Raw genomic sequence first — 18,026 nt, 5'->3', positions numbered from 1 at the left:
ATACTTAGATTACCAATCAAAACAATATTGATTATACATTGATTAATTGTATTGTCTTTCCTCTTTTTCAGTTTTTTCCTTATGGTGATGCCTCAAAGTTTGCTCAGCACGCTTTCAGAACCTTCGACAAGAATGGAGACGGCACCATCGACTTCAGAGAGTTCATCTGTGCCCTGTCCATCACATCACGAGGCAGCTTCGAACAGAAACTTAACTGGGCCTTTAACATGTACGACCTGGATGGAGACGGCAAAATCACACGAGTTGAGATGCTTGAGATCATTGAGGTACTCGATTCAGTCTGTTCTTCTGTTTAATTGCGTAAAGCAATGAAAGATAATCAAAACTCAATTAAAATTTAAGCCACATAAGAAAAGCTGTTTTATTTTATATCAGTGATTGTCAACCCCAAGGCCCCAACTGTCCACAACATTTTTCAAAGGCCCACTGACTTTTACAGTTTTCATGCTTTATTGGATAAGGATTTAAGGATTTAGAAAAATATGTTTTACTCACAATTTCTATAGAATAAAATATTTTAGAGCTTGGCGTAACTAGAAAAATGTGTATTCTTTATAAAAATGTATTAAAACATTTAGATAATTTACATGATTTTTCCAAGTCTAGAAATGAACCATGATGAAGCTACCTCATATATCCAGGTTTTTCAAGACTGTGGGAAACTTGGTTATTCAAAGAAAAAAAAAGAAAAACATTTGTTAAAGGGGGTTATTTAAAATAAATGTCTCGATTATAAATTGTTTCTGTATATTTTAATGCTCATTTTGTTTTAGAAACCATTGTTCTATATCTTTTTATTCCAAGCTCTGAAATAGTTTAGGGATGCGCAATATATTTCGGCCACCATATCGGTATCAGCTGATACATGTTCATTTTTTATGTTATCAATATCTGCCTGATAAGAAAATGTGGCCAATACATTAAAGCTGATAAATAATGGATAATGCTTGAAATTGCTTGAAATATGATTGAAATCACTTCAAAAAAGGAAAATACAGTTAAACATATCCAACGCAAGTATGTAATATAGACTACATATAATTATAATGAGAACATTTGAATTGTGTGCTTAGGACATGGCTTTTAATGACGGTGAGACTTTTGTATTTGTAATCAGGCTCTAAAAATTCCGATTTAGGTTTCTCGGCCAATATATTGGTTATCGGCTTTTAAATATAAAGTATCGGTATCGGTCAAACGGTTCATATTTTTTAGGGTAGAAATTGTAGATATAAATATTTCTTAAATTCTTATCCTTAATCCTTATCCAGAGAATCATAAACAACTGGAAAATACATGGGGCTTTAAAATATTGTTGTGGACAATGAGGAGTGTCGGGCAGCTTCTGAAGTCGCATACTCTCTTGAGTAGGTACTTATACTGTATAAATCGCAATTCTGTTCTATATAGTATAAATGTGTGTTGTATGAATGTGATCTGGACGTATTATATTCGCCACGTTGTCATTATCATGTGACTTACCAGTGTCAGTTCACTGCCATTCACAAATCCTCTCCCGTGGCCTCATGGGATAGTAAAGTGTCCATCGAATGCACACTTCAAGAATCTCAGCGGAAGTAGGTCATCCGGGTACTTTTTGCCAACTCTTTTATGAGTACTGTGAATTCATTCGGACATACTTCTTTTGTCTCATACTGTTTCCCACCTACTATATAGTAGGGAAGTATGTGATTTCGGATGCAGCTCAGGAGTCAAAAATTTTGAGGACCACTGTTCTATGTGGAGTGAGTCGCCCCCTCATGGTCAGAGAGAGAGAGTGGACAGGAAATGGAGGAGGATTGACTCTAACTTTCCAAAAGATTTTTATCTAAATTGTTCTGCTTTTCTCATTTCAAGGCAATCTACAAGATGGTGGGGACTGTTATCATGATGAAGATGAACGAGGACGGCCTGACGCCCGAGCAACGGGTCGACAAAATCTTCAGTAAGATGGATAAGAACAACGACGACCAGATCTCATTGGACGAGTTTAAAGAAGCAGCAAAGGGTGACCCCTCCATTGTATTACTGCTGCAGTGTGACCTGCAGAAATGAGCGTCTCGGAAAAGAGCCAGGGACTGCACAAATGATAAATGTTCCATTCAGTTTGCAGCTATTTCCACTGATTAAAAAAAGTTGCTTGGACTACCTTTCAATGAATCTGCTTCCTGTGTTTGAAACACTTGTGTGCATGAGAATGCTAACGAATTTCACATACGCACCCACACAAACACCTTTGCACACACAAATACTCTCTCACACACATACAATGCAAATGCATACACACATACAGACCCTGCCATGCACACATATAATTATATGAATATTAATATACATACATATTAAGTTGTCAAAATGAACTGCCAATATGTGAAAAGTGTGCAAAGTACCTTCTGAATCCACTGGAGCTTGCGCATCATCGATGTGCTGTATTAAATCGAGCTACTATTTATTGTACCGATGCTAGCTATGTGTACCATATACTGCGTAATGTCAACCGAACTGATTCTTATGGTAATCGTAACTATTCCGGATTTACCCACTCGTCTGGATGGACAAAAAGATAAGCTCATGTCCATCGAACTTTTCCCTTCAAATCTGCTTGTATTGTTGGTGAATATAAATGTAGTTTCTTTGCATGCCATTAGGTTTGCCTTAAGAATACTTCCCTCATTTGCATCCTGCAAAAAGAATGATAACAAGCCTTATTTGAAAGAAAAAACAGCTATTGAAATTTGAGTTGTGCAATAGAATTAGATGGATAATTCATTGGTTTTTCAAAGATCTTCAAATACATGCACTAGACCTGCATTTGTGATGCATTGATGGGAAAAGGCTAGCATACCTTCTATGTCTAGCATGTACATCACATGTGAGCCGAATGTAATCGGTGAGAACAATTCCACCACCGAGACCATGCATTCATTCTCATGGTCGAAATATTATGCCATAAAAAATATCCCCATATTAAACCTACAGTACAAGCTGTGCATTTTCACAATGCACTTCAGAATGTGATCAAATGAAATAAATTGCATATCAGTGTGCAGATTAATGTGGGGCCCAGGCATGGGATGAATTTGTAAAGATCATTTTTGAGTTGTGTCATTAGGTTTAAAGATGATTTTGCCTCAAACATGTATCTGTTGGAACTCCCAACTCGTTCTTGACAGCTGAAACCGTCCAGGACTGTATTTAATCATACTTTTTACATGCTGTTCTTAAAGGAGAGCTCTAACTGAGGGTTTTAAAGGTCAACCCTAATGTTATTACTTTTTAAATCCAGGCATTTGCACCAACTGCACATTTTGAGCACTGACTCGATTTCTAAATACGCACGTTTCTGTGCTCCATTTGAAAGTACATTCTGCCAGTGTCAAGAGCTTTACACAAGCATAACCTTTGTCATTGTAATGTTTACCTACGTAGGCACCGCACCAAATTCATGCAATGGCAAACTTTTCCAATTTAAAAGTTATTTTGTACATGTAGCATGTATTGTGCCCCTGACGCCATGGCTGCACTAACTCCTTGTGTTGTGGTTTAAACTAATAAAAGAGTATATGGGATATTTTCTCAATGTCTGGGTTTGATTTGAAAGGAGTTTGGTTGTCAATATGTAGATACTGAAATGTATTACCTCACCTGCACTTACCATATAATTTGTTAAAAGGATAGATCACCCAAAAATGAAAATTCTGTCATCATTTACCCACCCTCAAGTTTTTCCAAACCTGTATGACTTACAATGGGGCCATCAACTCAATGGTTACCACAGGTTTGGAACAACTCGAGGGTGAGTAAATAACAGAATTTTCATTTTTGGGTGAACTATCCCTTTAAACAGCACAAATCAGGACGGTTACGAGTAACTTTTATGCAATTTGGAGTCACTTTTGAATAAACTTGTGCAGTAATTTAAAGGAAAACATATATGGAAACGCTATCATTTTAATTAGAGAAAGTAAAAAATCAAGAAACACTATAGTTCTTAAAAATAGTCCGTTTTTCATGTCAGAAGTGCCTGTGGACATAGCATCAACCACAACCAATAAGTGAAATTATTATTTCGATATAAGAAAAATGAATACAATTTCAAAAGTTTATTATTTTACCCATTACATGATGGGGGCATGGAAATTCCTGCATAACAGAAATGGCCCATATAATTCTGGACCGCAAATTCAGTAAACTGTGATAACAGAAGAGGTCCGTTAGATGGCAGCAGAGTCTTCAATTCTAAATAGTACAGGCAAACAAAAAGAATGTAAATAATGAACAAATGCAAATATACAGGTATATTATGAAAAATTACTTAAAACAGGCCTAGGCTATAACTAAATAAAATAAATAAGATAAACGACAAAATATACTGCATTCTTTAACAAAATAAAAGGAAGATTTACCTTAAGAGCTTTGGATTTTTTTTTTTTTTAAATTTTTTTAATAGCTTGGATGTATATCCTATTGCTCAATATCTTTTTCAAAGACAATTAAAGGGCTTTTGATGACTGAATTTACTACAATGATTTGTTAAGGAGCAATAAAAGATAATGAAGTAGCCTAGTAGTAGTAAAGTTATGTTTTGTTTTGTTTTTGTTCACGTTATAGAAAACAAACCCAAAGAGACAAAAAAGTGCCATTTCGAGCAAATGGTATCTAATAATATGATAGTAAAGTTACATGAGTAGAATCGCAGCTTGACGTCACCTCAAAGGAACCTGGCCACAGACTTCCCGGAAGAACGTCATCACACTGCGCGATCAAACCAACATAGCAAAGTTCGCAGCTGCTTAGCTTGTGCCAGCTGTTACAGATTATATATTAGTTTAGGCTTTTTCTCGCAAAGTTTGAGTTTTTGTTTCGTTTATACAGACCCAACCATGGCGATGCAAGCAGCTAAACGAGCGAATGTAAGTCCAGCTTTGGTTCAGACGATCGTTATGTTGATAGGTTGGCCCTAAAATGGCTAATCCGCACTTTCAAGATGGATGTTTATTGTTGTTTTCCTGGTATACAAATTATGAATTACCTCTAAGATAAACAAGTAAGCGCTATTGCTAGTGGTATGATTATATATATATATATATATATATATATTCCCTGCTTTTGTATATATACATTTGGACATTATTTAGGATTCGAATTCCTTCTAGTATAGAAATGTGGTTGAAATATTTACCATGTTACGTCCATGTGGGAATTCATAAACGAAGTTTCATGCTTAAATGTCATTCAAACCACTTGAGGGCGTTCAAATTCTTTAAATGGTGGCGTGGTTTATGTTTTAATGATATTAAACTATTATTTTCCATTCATGTATATCTCAGTGTTCCTCTTTGCTGCTGTTTCAGATTCGTTTACCTCCAGAGGTGAACAGGATATTGTATATACGTAACCTTCCGTACAAGATCACTGCAGAGGAGATGTATGACATCTTTGGAAAGTACGGGCCAATTCGTCAAATCAGAGTGTGAGTATCAGTTTATTTCCTACATTAGCATACCTATATGCTTGATGGACACTTTCATAAAAAGTAACTACTGATTGTGTGTCATTAATCACGTTCATATTTGTAAGTGCAGAAACTGATTGTTCTTTTGTTCTTTCAGTGGGAACACACCAGAATCTAGAGGAACAGCCTATGTTGTATATGAAGATATCTTTGATGCCAAAAATGCCTGTGATCACCTTTCTGGATTTAACGTCTGCAACAGATACTTAGTTGTATTGTACTATAATGCAAACAGGGTGAGTTTAACTGTTTTTGTCTTTGATTTAATCACAGTGCTGGGTTGATTACTTACAAATGGCATGAAATAAATTGTAGTTAGTCACGAAATTTACATGTAAATTACATTTTAAATTTTTTAGATGATATATTCTTTATTACTTTTGTACTAACTTGTTTATAACAATTCAAATAGTATAACCTTGTAGCCTATTGATAATTTCAAAGGCAAAGATAAATGATTCTATTTTGTTGATATCAACAATATGAAGTACATTACATTATGACAGGGTTTCCCTAACTAGGATTTGGGAAGGAACTGCAAGGCATTTATACATCTTTGAAAATCTTAATTAAATCATAAAAAAATACAAATTATTTGAAATCATCTTATAAAAACAATTCAAATAAAATTCTAACTAAAAAAAATGTTATATTTGTTTATGCTGTACGGCCTCTCAATTTCCAATTAATACGTATTATAATCTAATTTGATTTTTGGAATCTGATTACATAATCTAGAATATTACATATAATCAGTTATTACCGAACACTTATACACAACTTGATGGTGTGAATTTCAAGAAGTTTTCATGTTTCAATAATTGTTAAATTAGTAGTTCACCAATGGGGATACATAAATGACAATTAAGATCCTCATTCCTGTTTCTAACACTGATATATTTCTTCTGGAGAACACAACACAAAGATGGATATTATGCAGAAAGTCCAAGCTGTTCCTTTCCATAAAATCAGCTGTTGTCCAACGATTCATTTTAATAGCAATGAGAATGTGATGATAATTTGAGTTACCTTTGTTTCCTCCCCTTAAGGCTTTCCAAAAAATGGACACAAAGAAAAAGGAGGAGCAGCTGAAACTTCTCAAAGAGAAGTACGGGATAAACACAGACCCACCAAAATAGTCAACATATATTTTTTTTATTTCTGTTATTGTTGACTTTCCCACCTTGCATCCATCTCCTTTTCCCCTCACCCCATTAAGTAATTGCTGTTTTTTTTAAATGTCAGTTGAACAATGTTCATTACTTGTCATTACTAAGTCGTGTTATATATATATTGACCCAATTTCTTTTTCTGTGAGTTCTGTTAATATCGAATAAATTGGCATTTATTCATCAGCATTTGTTTTATTAAATCAGTGATTTCCTTTTTTAATATAATGGTCTGGTGTCTTATTTGCACATTTTTATTAAACTAGTTTCACATTTCCAGAGTTTAAAATCTAGTGTTTACAAATTAAAATGAATAATGATTTGAGTGATGAACTCTTGGATTCACATTTCACTGATTATCAATAATATAGTGCATATAACTACACAATGTATATTACTTTGTTTGAAGATAATGCTTGTCATTGATGTTATTTTTGTTTCTACTTGCAAAATAAATAAATACCCAAATAATATAATTGCATATATGGCATTGACTGCGGTAACATTAAAGTTGCTTTAGAGATGAGATTGAGTAAAAAAAAAAAAATTCGTCTTAAAATATTTTGTATACTATATTGTAACGTGTCTGAAATTAACCAATCTATCTTTTTAGTAATCCAGTATTATTATGCAATATATTGCGTTGAATTATTATTGGACTATTGTTGCTTCCGTTTTTAATGCACTTCCGTCTGACCATAAATGAGCCAATCAGCTGAACGCGCGAGAACGAGGCGCGAAAGCGACAGTCGTATCTAGTTACGTATCCTAATTTCTCCGTTTGAACATCTTTTGTAGAAATAGTAAGTTACGCTTACCTTAATTTTTGTAGAACTGATTCTTAGTTGTTTGCTATAACCTATAGTTTAAGTATCACGTGGTGAAAGTCAATTTTTCGGTTTTCGTGTCTTTAATCCGCCTCGACGGTTGACAAGAAGCGGAGATGTCGTCGGTCAGCAGTGACATAAATGCGGAATCTACCCTAAAGTGGTGAGTGTTCGTAATAAGTGTTCGTTTTATGTTGGCTATATCTATTAAATTTGTGCTAATTCACTTGTTGTGGGAGAGAGTTTTGTAAGTCATACATTTAAATGTAAAAGTCTTGCTTTTTGTTAACGTTATACTAGAGGCGGAATCCAGTTAACGTTACTCGTTTGTCAGTTTTTTTTTAAATCCACGCGCTTCCCTTGCAGACCTGACGCTTTATTGACGCTACCGTGTCTATAGCGATGTAAAATGCTGATCATCAATTGACTGATCCTGTATAGAATGCCAATTGGTTTTATTTTACTTGTTTATTTCTTGTGTTGGTAATCAGAGGCTGCACCTGTTATAATCTCACAGATCTCACCTGTGAGAGATCAGCTGACAGACTCCTTCCAAAACCACATTTTCTCATTTCCTCGTGTTACTTTAACAGTATAAAAGTAATGTCAAATTGATGTAGCTTCCAGCTGGTGTCTTGAGCTAAACTGTGCGGAAGGTTATGTATTGTCTCATATGCCAAGTTGTGTGGTCCTTAAAAAAAATACAGTATGAAGTGTTCTTCCAACTTGTATTTTAATATTGTATTCTGAGATTGTACGTTTTACAATGGTTTAGTAGACAAAACTATTGTTAAAGGTACAATGTTCGGATGACCTCATATCAACTAAATGTAACGTGCCTGTTCAGGGCTCCAGACATTTGATAGCAGAGGCACCAGCACTATTAAAGGGATTAAATTAAAATATTTTTGATTAAATCTGAGAGCTGGATCACTCCTCAATACTAGTCCATAAACTTCTTCAGGGATTGAAACTTGCCAGCCCCGAAAAGTCATTAAAGACATCGTTAAAATAGTCCAAGTGACTACAGTGGCTCAATCTTAACCCTCTGAGGTGTTTTCTGGGTCCTGGAGGTGTTCTGACATGCTCTGATATTTGTGCTTTTTTCAGTTATTTATAAACATGTTAATGGCAAAGGTGTAAATTCACTCTATATAGCACAAACGGGGCTACCGTAACATTTATGTACATGTTTGTATTTTTTAGAGAATAATGTTTATGCGTGGTTATTGAAAAAACTCAAACTTAAAGGGTTAGTTCACCCAAAAATGATGTCATTAATGACTCACCCTCATGTCGTTCCAAGCCCGTAAGTCCTCCGTTCATTTTCGGAACACAGTTTAAGATATTTTAGATTCAGTCCGAGAGCTTTTTGTCCCTCCATTGAAAATCTATGTATGGTATACCGTCCTTGTCCAGAAAGGCAATAAAGACATCATCAAAGTAGTCCATGTGACCTCAGTGGGTTAGTTAGAATTTTTTGAAGCATCGAAAATACATTTTGTTCCAAAAAAAAAAACGACGACTTTATTCAGCATTGTATTCTCTTCCGGTTCTGTTGTCAATCCGCTTTCATGAGTCCGCTGACGTAAGACGAGCTGACGTGTTATCTGGTGCGCCCGAGCTTCGTTTACAGTCTGAGGGAGACGTACGCTGTAAACAAAACAATCTTTGCAAACATGTCTAAGGATTTCGACACAGGGAAGACTTGCATTTTTTTTAACCAGACATATTTATTTGAACCCAAATACAAGGACGCACCAGATACACGTCAGCAGCGTCTTACGTCAGCAGCGTCACTGGCCTCGTGAACGCGGATTGACAACAGAACCAGAAGAGAATACAATGCTGAATAAAGTCATCGTTTTTGTAATTTTTGGAACAAAATGTATTTTTGATGCTTCAAAAAATTCTAACTAACCCCCTGAGGTCACGTGGACTACTTTGATGATGTCTTTATTGCCTTTCTGGACAAGGACAGTATACCGTACATAGATTTTCAATGGAGGGACAAAAAGCTCTCGGACTGAATCAAAAATATCTTAAACTGTGTTCCGAAGATGAAAGGAGGTCTTACAGGCTTGGAACGACATGAGGGTGAGTCATTAATGACATAATTTTCATTTTTGGGTGAACTAACCCTTTAAAGTGTCTGAAATAAGGCCACAAAACGCATACTAAAATATGTGTCCACAAGACTTTTGACTAATGGGTGTTGTTGCCTAGAATTTTTGCTTCAAAATGATCTGAAAATCATCCTGCTTAATCATTTACACAAAACAATACATTGATTTAAATTTTATGACACCTTTTGTTTGGAAAGGCAATATGCGTGGAGGTGTGTTCACACCTGAGAAGACAAAGGCCGGATAATACGCCACATACATAATGAGCTGCATATTAATTAGCCTTATGTGTCACAGGGTCCTAAAGAATGCAAGGAAAAAATAAATTATCTATATATACATATTTTACAATTAGAAATTGTAACCAATTACAAATAGGTTACAATTACAACAACTATTACAATTTTAACAATATTTCAAGTGTATTCTTTCTTTGTAAAAAGTATACATTTTATCGTACGTATTAAAAAAGGTAAGGATTCATTAGTTTGAATATTGGAACAAACACTATAATAACATCTTAGTTGATAATTCAATATACCTACTTTATTTTTGACAACATCATAATATAGTATATTTAACATGAGCAGAAATTGGTGAACAAAAGCGTACCTATGAATGAACGCCACAGACACGCGCTGTATAACTGTAGTAAACAGCGCGCGCGCCTGTGCCGTTCATTCATCATTTAGCCTACACACAGACATGCAATTCATATTTAAACAGTCTTTTTGCGGTTTACAAGACACTATTCAATATCGCGATTAGAACCTATTTGATTGGTCATCTCAAATATTCTGACTTTGACGAGCAGTGACAGACCAATGAGGCTAAGATGAACACACACACAAAAAATGGCCAAAAAATCATATCTCGGTATTTTTTGGTTAAATGGTGATATACGATATATATCTCGGTACTTTCTACGTTTTTCTATTTGGATAAAGAAAATCTGTATTTATTTAAAAAAAAATATATATATTTCACAGCCTGCTCAATGATATCCAAACAATGTTGATATTGATGGAAACAAATATAGTGAATGTAATGTAGGCTATGCAATATATTATGTGCAAAAAGGTGGTCAAAATCACATTAAATTCTAACATTGTAAGATTACCTAAAAACAAAAATAATGCTTTTGTTTTTAAAATGACTAAAGGCTAAACGAAAAATGAAAATAAAAACAAAAGCACAAACTAATTATATTAGCCTGCATTTGATTACCCCATTATAATAGTCACTTTCATAAAAACATTCTTGTAGGTTTAAAATTCCACATATGGCGCATTTATTGTCTCCAACAACAAATATTTTAGCAATATGCATATTTTAGTCAGAATTATTGCGCTACTATTCTATTGTGCTCCATTTGTTTGGCGGCGCTCATTAACGGAAGCTTGAATTTAAGCGGAGATTCAGTTGCAGAAGCTTGTCCTCTCCTGACAGTGAAATGGACATATTTGTTTGACTTTCTAACATTTACAGATGGAGAATATACCTATGAAATGTAAGTTAAGCACTGAGGAAAGCACCACGTCTCAAACGCATTAAACAGCGCAAGTATTTATCTGTCAGTCAGTAACAGTATTTGTCAGAGCTTCTACAGGGCAAACTGCTTTAAACCCTTTAACTATATCTTACCAGTTATTTTGAAGCGCTTAATATAAGCTTGTGTCATGTTTAGTACAACTTGTACTAGGGCTGGTCCGAATACAATTTTTTTGAGCTTCGAAGCTTCGGTAGTAATGGAAATCGAATATTCGAAGCTTCGGAATCTCTATAGCCTATGTCTGTGTGTCCGTTGCATTTTGATTATTTCGAGAACCGTTCATCCAAACGACTTCACAAGGGAGTGCAGTGTCGTATTTGGTGCAATATAGATAGACAGGCGATGAGACGCGACACGTTCAGAATTAATAAACTTTTAATAAACTACAGAACAGCGCGAGCCAGATGCGCGCGCGCCTCACGCGAGCAGAGCTTATATGCTCAGAGAATGGACACTGCACTAGTGATATAAAACACACACAGGTCTGTTAACTTAAGCAATATTTTTAATAAGGTAGTCTAATATTTTTCTCACTAACAAATTACTGACAAAGTAGGGTAGATTTAAATAAAGAAGCGGCGCGCCTCACGCATGCAGGGCTTATATGCTCCGAGAACGGACATTGCACTAGTGATATAACACACACACACACACAGGTCTTTTAACTTAAGCAATATTTTTAATAAGGTAGTCTAATATTTTTCTCACTAACAAATTACTGACAAAGTAGGGTAGATTTAAATAAAGAAAAACGAAATTTAAATTTAGAAAAACAAAATTTAAATATAGAAAAGCGAAATTTAAATAAAGAAAAACGAAATTTAAATAAAGAAAAACGAAAAATAAACGTGTCTCGTCCCAGTAAAATCTCAAAGTCTCCTATATTTAGCTTTAGATTAATTTAGATTGATAAGGGTAAAAAGGATAATACATTTTGTTTCTATTATTCTATGTTCCACAATTTCAAAGTTACGCAGCTTAACCCAAAATACAAGCTCATGCATGCACTTCTGTCCATACATACTCCGCTGTTCTGCGCTCTAGTCAGAGAATACTCCCGTTGCAGGAACACATTTAGTAGTCCAAGAAGAAGCAAATATATTTATTAAGTAGATATAACAAAGTTATATGTTAAGTATAGAGCCCGACCGATATGGATTTTTGGGGGCCGATACCGATAAAAAAAAGCCTCATACCGATATATCGGCCGATATTATTTATGTGTACAGTAGCAATATTATTTATGTGTATTATAGTACAGTACCAGTCAAAAGTTTGGACACACTTTCCTTTTGATGTGTACAAACGTTTGATGGGTACTGTATATAGAATACACAGTATTTAAACAGAATAAATATATAAACGTTTTCCAATGATCACTCAAATGTGGTGATCAAACACTTGTGTGACAAAGATGTGTAATGGAAGCAGGGGGAATGATAGAATGAGAATTATACATTTGAGCTGTAACCAAACTAGTTTGTATTGCATGCTATTTTATATTATATTCTAAATACTGTTGCATAATCTTCAATAAAGACTTTGTCTTTCAATTTAGTCACGTTATATAAAACAACTTGTATCAATAAATATATCAAAAGTGTCACTGACATTATCTTCTATTTTTAGTCTTAATTGCTCTAATCTCTACCAGTGGAGGAAGAACTCGGATCTTTTTTTCTGAAGTAAAATTTATAATATCATAATGAAAATGTTTTTCATTACATAATGTACCGACTTTTATACTATTTTAAATAAGTAGTAAGCAAAATGTACCTACTAAACGTGAAACTAGGTTACTCTTAATGCAAAATGGCCCTATATAAAGTGTTATAATTATATAAAGTATTGGAATATTGCTTGATATTGTAACGTAGCGTTATAGGCAGAATGAGCTTTAACACTGTGTCTACACAGGACGCGGCCGTTATTGCTCACGTCGCAACAGCGGTTTACCCGAGACGCGGAAAAGCACCCGTTACAGAGGAGAATGGGCCATCCGTTTACTGTTGGAGATTTGTCGCTCGCGCCACGCATTTTAATCAATGTTTAATAAATCATCTGCCTGGATTTAATAAATAAGAAGTAAATATAGCCGACAATATAATCAGGACTTCTCAGCTGCCCGCTAGCAATAGTCACAAGCTCACACAATACGTGACAGAGGCTGGCAGCAGAGAAATCAATTCAGTGATTTACACTGCGCAAATCAAAAGTAATAGTCTACATATTAGACTAGTAATAGTGAATAGTCTTCATCACTGGATGAAGAAGGGTTGGCTCTCAACAGAACATATAATATTCATTTTATTTTATTTTTCGTGTTCGCATTTATGAGGAAAAAACGGACGTGACAAGCTCCGAAAGCGGCACTAAAGTGCTTTAAAACTTTCACAGAGACCTCGAACAGAAAGCACAAAGCCTTTCATTAAAGTCAATGTCGTTTTGTATTAATTATATCTTCATTTTAATCAATGTTTCATCAACCAAATGCCTGGATTTAATAAATAAGTAAATATAACAGACAATAGATAATCTCGAAACGGAGGCGCCGGCGAGTGAACTGCAACTGGTCTCATAAATGAACCGAAACTCAGCGTATAGACCTGAGAAATATATCTATTGAAATGTCTACTTTTAAACAGAACAAATCAAAATGAAAGACAAACTGCTCTCTGCTTATGTAATCCTTCTGAAATGTACATTTCTCTCTGGCGCGTTCAAAGATCGCGAGTCCGCATCATCAACTTCATCTTTGCAGCCCACAATGACTGAAAACACTTGTTATTAATAAACAATTAAAATGTCTCCTTGCTATATTTGCAATTTAAATATTGTAAGAAGTTTTTTTTTTTCTGAGACATTTCATCTGTCATTATGAGTTCAAATGTCACATCCATAACGCTGGAATTACCCTGAATCAAACAACAAAAGGCACTCACAGCTCTTGAATGAATAACTTAAACTTGTCCAGTCAGAGACATATATTGTGTAAATCAAGTTTTTAGTTTTCAGTTCAAATAATTCAATCCAAGTAAATAGAACACTCACAAGATGTCACCAAAATCACTCTGTCCCCTTTAAATCTTTCAGAAAATGATGCAAGTGTATCGATTTATATCGAATCGTATCGTTGGCTGAATATCGTGATATATATCGTTTCGTGAGCTGAATATCGTGTATCGTATCGTATCGTGAGATTAGTGTATCGCTACAGCCCTAGCCTTGGGGCTGTTTACACCTGGCCACTTCATGCGTTTTCTCAGATCGGATAGCTATCCGATCGTGAAAAGACCAGGTGGAGCTAAATGCCCTCCGAAACCTATTCGATGTTTCATTCGGGTTTAAATCCGATCATAAATTTTACTCCTCCCAAAAATGCTAAAAAATAAACATGTGGGAGCGTGTTATAGGCTATAGCCTATGTAATGTTATAGCCAGATATGACAGCGCTACTGCAACACGCATTACTGCAGATGAGAAGCTGAGCATCTATTCATCAAGCCAACGAGCAAACTATCGCAAATCAAAGTGAAAGTAAGTCGCAGACGCTTAACGCACAATCATCATCATCATTAAAAATAAAGAAACGAAATGTTGCCGCTCTCTCTTATTGCGGTCTTTGATTTTGATTTTATCTGATGATCAATAAAATGCAGCTCATATCTGTTGCTTTCGGTGACGTGAACGCCATTAAATCTGCATATAGCATGGGAATTGAAGATCGGATTTATATCCGTTTTGCGAAACACAACACATTTATGTGACCAGGGTTAAATGGAATTGTTTTGCTAAATCGGATAGCTATCCGATCTGAGAAAACGCATGAAGTGGCCAGGTGTAAACAGCCCCGGCTTGGTGCGCACATTTTTTTTCTGCTGCCCATTGATCTGTACTCTCTGCCATTTTGCGTGTGACTGTGTTGTCATGAAAGTGAGGTCATCAGTAAACGCTCCCCGTGACGTGAGCAGACCAACTAATCGATAATGACATTCGTTGACAACGATTTTCATAATCGATTATTATCGATTTTATCAATTAGTTGTTGCTGTCCTAATCATAATACTTTTGCGCAATGAAAGATTATTAATAGCCTTTCTTGTTCTGTCCTATCAGATTTTATACAATTATTGTGCACTCATGATTTATCTAGACTAAATATTACTGCTTAATAATCCACTAATCTAGTTTATAATAGAATTTTTGTCAGATTATGATCATATTTTTTTTATTCTCACATTTTATCACATTTTACTTTTCTTTATAATGTTGTCTGTATTAAGTAGATTGTGTTGAACTGTTAATCACTCTTTTGTGTGTTAAACACAGAGTTATAGAAATTCTACTTGATTTAAAAAAAAAACTGCGCTGATATCGTATCGGTCGATACTCAGAATGTTTGATATTGGTTCAGAAAAAAAGGTATCGCTGCATCCCTAATCTAGTATACACGCATGACACGCAACAGATTTCCTTTCAAATGTTTGCTTTCATTTTAGACATAACCAGTTCTGTTTATGTAAACCTTCTGTGTATCTGACAGTATTAGCGCAATGAGACTCTAAAGATAACTTAGTCCAGTAACCAGTCGCTGTTTGACAGGCTTTTTGTTCCTGCGCTTCGGATGTATGCGCTCAAAGCGCACGTTAGAACAGCGCATCAGCAATGCGAATTGTTTAACCGGCAAGGCTTTAAAGGGATAGTTCACCCAAAAATGAAAATTCTGTCAGTATTTACTCACCCTCATGATGTTCCAACCCCGTAAGACCTTCGTTCATCTTCGGAACACGAATTAAGATATTTTTTAAATCTGAGAACTGGATCACTCCTCCATAGGGTGTAAAAAAAAAAAAGTTTGGTTTCGGTTGGTTGTCAGTTGAGGTCATGGGTCGGTAGGGACTTCTTCTTTTTTTTTTTTTTTCAGTGGCAGCAAGGGATGGGAAGGAAATTATTATTATTTTTTATTTACAGTAGCGATTGATAAGCTGCTCTATTTTTTCAAACATAGCCTGCCTGTACATGTACTCTACCACCTTGTGTGTCCCAGCATGTAACACACACACAGGCTGATTTTAAATGTTTGCGCGGGGGCAAACGGGGATGCCTTATTGTAAAGTGTTACCGATTAGTTATACACCGATTCAGAAGTCTCGTGAGTTCAGTGTTGGAAAGATCAGTTTTAACCATTCATTAAAACGAATTGGTTAAAATGAGTTATTAGTTCGCGAATTAGACGTGTCATTATCGGACGTGTGCGTGTTGTGTAATTATCCCGGCGGTTAGGACATCCCACAAGATTTGTGTCATCACAGAAAACATTTCACCACTGGATAGTTTTTTCGTTTATTTAAAGTGTGGTTTATATGTCAGCTGAATGTGTGGAACGGAATGCTTTTCAGAGAAGATAAGGCAACGTTTTTTAGCACAATTCCCACCCAGCGGTAATTCAGGAAAAAAGAAATCTCCGAATGCTCCACATGAAACCTTAGTCTTCCGACCTTGAATTTATTTTCATTAATATGAGGGAGAGAGAGCAAGACAGTGCTTAGTTTTGAGACGGTGAAGCCTATACTTTCGCCTGGCTCCGCAGAGAGAGCGCGCGACCGGGGCTCTCTCTCTGCTCGTTCAGTTAATGCGCCCTGTCACAAGCGCAGCAGTGCATCTAAATTGACAACAACGATGTGTGAACGCCCGTGGCTGCCTCGTTTGTTAGCATTGCTGGAGGACAACAGGCTATACAAATACGGTGCTGTACAAAAACATAAATTATAGTTCGCCTCAAAGTTTATTTGTGTATTTATTTAATTTGTATTATTTCTTCCCCAAGCTCATAAAATAAATTTTAGTCGCATATAAATTGACAGGGTCGGTCGGAAACCGGAACCAAACAAATTTTTTTTTTATGCCTAGGCTTCTTCAGGGATTGAAACTTGCCAGCCCCGAAAAGTTATAAAAGACATCGTTAAAATAGTCCAAGTGACTACAGTGGCTCCATCTTAAGTTTATCAAGCGACGAGAGAACTTTTTGTGCCCAAAAACAAACAAAAATAACGACTTTATTTCAACTATTCATTTCCTTCTCTGTGGGCCTCTAGTCAGTTAACGTAGTGTGATTGCGTAGAGCTACGTCACACGTAGGCTCACTATTGGCCGACGCTGGTCATGTGTGTGATGCGTGTGACGTACAACAACAGAAGCTTACGCTATTATACTAGTGAACTGAGTCGAGGCCCACAGAGAAGGAAATGAATAGTTGAAATAAAGTCGTTATTTTTGGGTTTTTTTGCGCACAAAAAAGTATTCTCGTCGTTTGATAAACTTAAGATTGAGCCGCTGTAGTCACTTGGACTATTATGACGATGTCTTTAATAACTTTTCGGTGCTGGCAAGTTTCAATCCCTGAAGAAGCCTATGGAGGAGTATGGAGGAGTGATCCAGCTCTCAGATTTCATCAAAAATATCTTAGTTCGTGTTCCGAAATTGAACGAAGGTTTTACGGGGTTGGAACAATATTAGAGTGAGTAAATACTGACAGAATTTTCATGTTTGGGTGAAATATCCCCTTAAAGCACAGTATGCAAATTATGAGCTTTTGTGAATTGCAGTGTACCATATCTCTGCATTATCATGTGATGTGAATGTACATCGAGTTGAGACAGATGTGCCAGAACTGCAACTGATAGAATGCACTGTAACACGATACTACGATATTTCTTCAAAAGTGGATCGTGGAGACATCTTAATCGTCTACGATCAAAAATCGTGATATCGCACACCCCTAATTTCTGTCATTGATCCGAAGGTGCTTATACATTT

The 18,026-nt window shown here is 35.7% G+C and overlaps 3 protein-coding genes across 7 annotated transcripts in view; all 3 read left to right on the top strand.

The window, feature by feature from the left end:
- vsnl1a (visinin-like 1a) overlaps positions 1-3,590 on the top strand; it is a 28,968-nt gene extending 25,378 nt beyond the window's left edge. For both annotated transcript variants that reach the window (XM_077219433.1, XM_077219434.1), the window contains 2 exons: positions 72-287; positions 1,879-3,590. In XM_077219433.1, coding sequence (XP_077075548.1) covers positions 72-287; positions 1,879-2,076 — 414 coding nt within the window. In that variant the 3' untranslated portion in view covers positions 2,077-3,590. The remainder of the gene's footprint in view (positions 1-71; positions 288-1,878) is intronic.
- Positions 3,591-4,763: 1,173 nt separating this feature from the next.
- Positions 4,764-7,173, top strand: sf3b6 (splicing factor 3b, subunit 6). Its single transcript, XM_077219435.1, has 4 exons — positions 4,764-4,934; positions 5,376-5,494; positions 5,634-5,772; positions 6,586-7,173. Exons 1-4 carry the CDS (start codon positions 4,905-4,907, stop codon positions 6,673-6,675), a joined length of 378 nt encoding a protein of 125 aa, XP_077075550.1. The 5' UTR covers positions 4,764-4,904; the 3' UTR covers positions 6,676-7,173.
- Positions 7,174-7,421: 248 nt separating this feature from the next.
- The window catches only part of tdrd6a (tudor domain containing 6a), a 35,853-nt gene continuing 25,248 nt past the window's right edge, over positions 7,422-18,026 (top strand). For all 4 annotated transcript variants that reach the window (XM_077219419.1, XM_077219418.1, XM_077219417.1 and 1 more), the window contains exon 1: positions 7,422-7,695. The gene's annotated coding sequence lies outside the window, so the exon portion shown is untranslated. The remainder of the gene's footprint in view (positions 7,696-18,026) is intronic.

This window comes from Siphateles boraxobius, unplaced genomic scaffold (genome assembly GCF_051911475.1).
Source record: "Siphateles boraxobius isolate OS27281-9 unplaced genomic scaffold, OSU_SipBor_1 8, whole genome shotgun sequence".
NCBI lineage: Eukaryota > Metazoa > Chordata > Actinopteri > Cypriniformes > Leuciscidae > Siphateles > Siphateles boraxobius.
This window is presented reverse-complemented; position numbering and strand designations above follow the sequence as displayed.

Bases quoted from the DNA above. Each gene is read 5' to 3' on its own strand.
- sf3b6 (XM_077219435.1), top strand. From the start codon at position 4,905: ATGGCGATGCAAGCAGCTAAACGAGCGAAT. The intron at 4,935-5,375 runs GTAAGTCCAGCT...CTGCTGTTTCAG, and splicing joins AAGCAGCTAAACGAGCGAAT to ATTCGTTTACCTCCAGAGGT. The intron at 5,773-6,585 runs GTGAGTTTAACT...CCTCCCCTTAAG, and splicing joins TGTACTATAATGCAAACAGG to GCTTTCCAAAAAATGGACAC.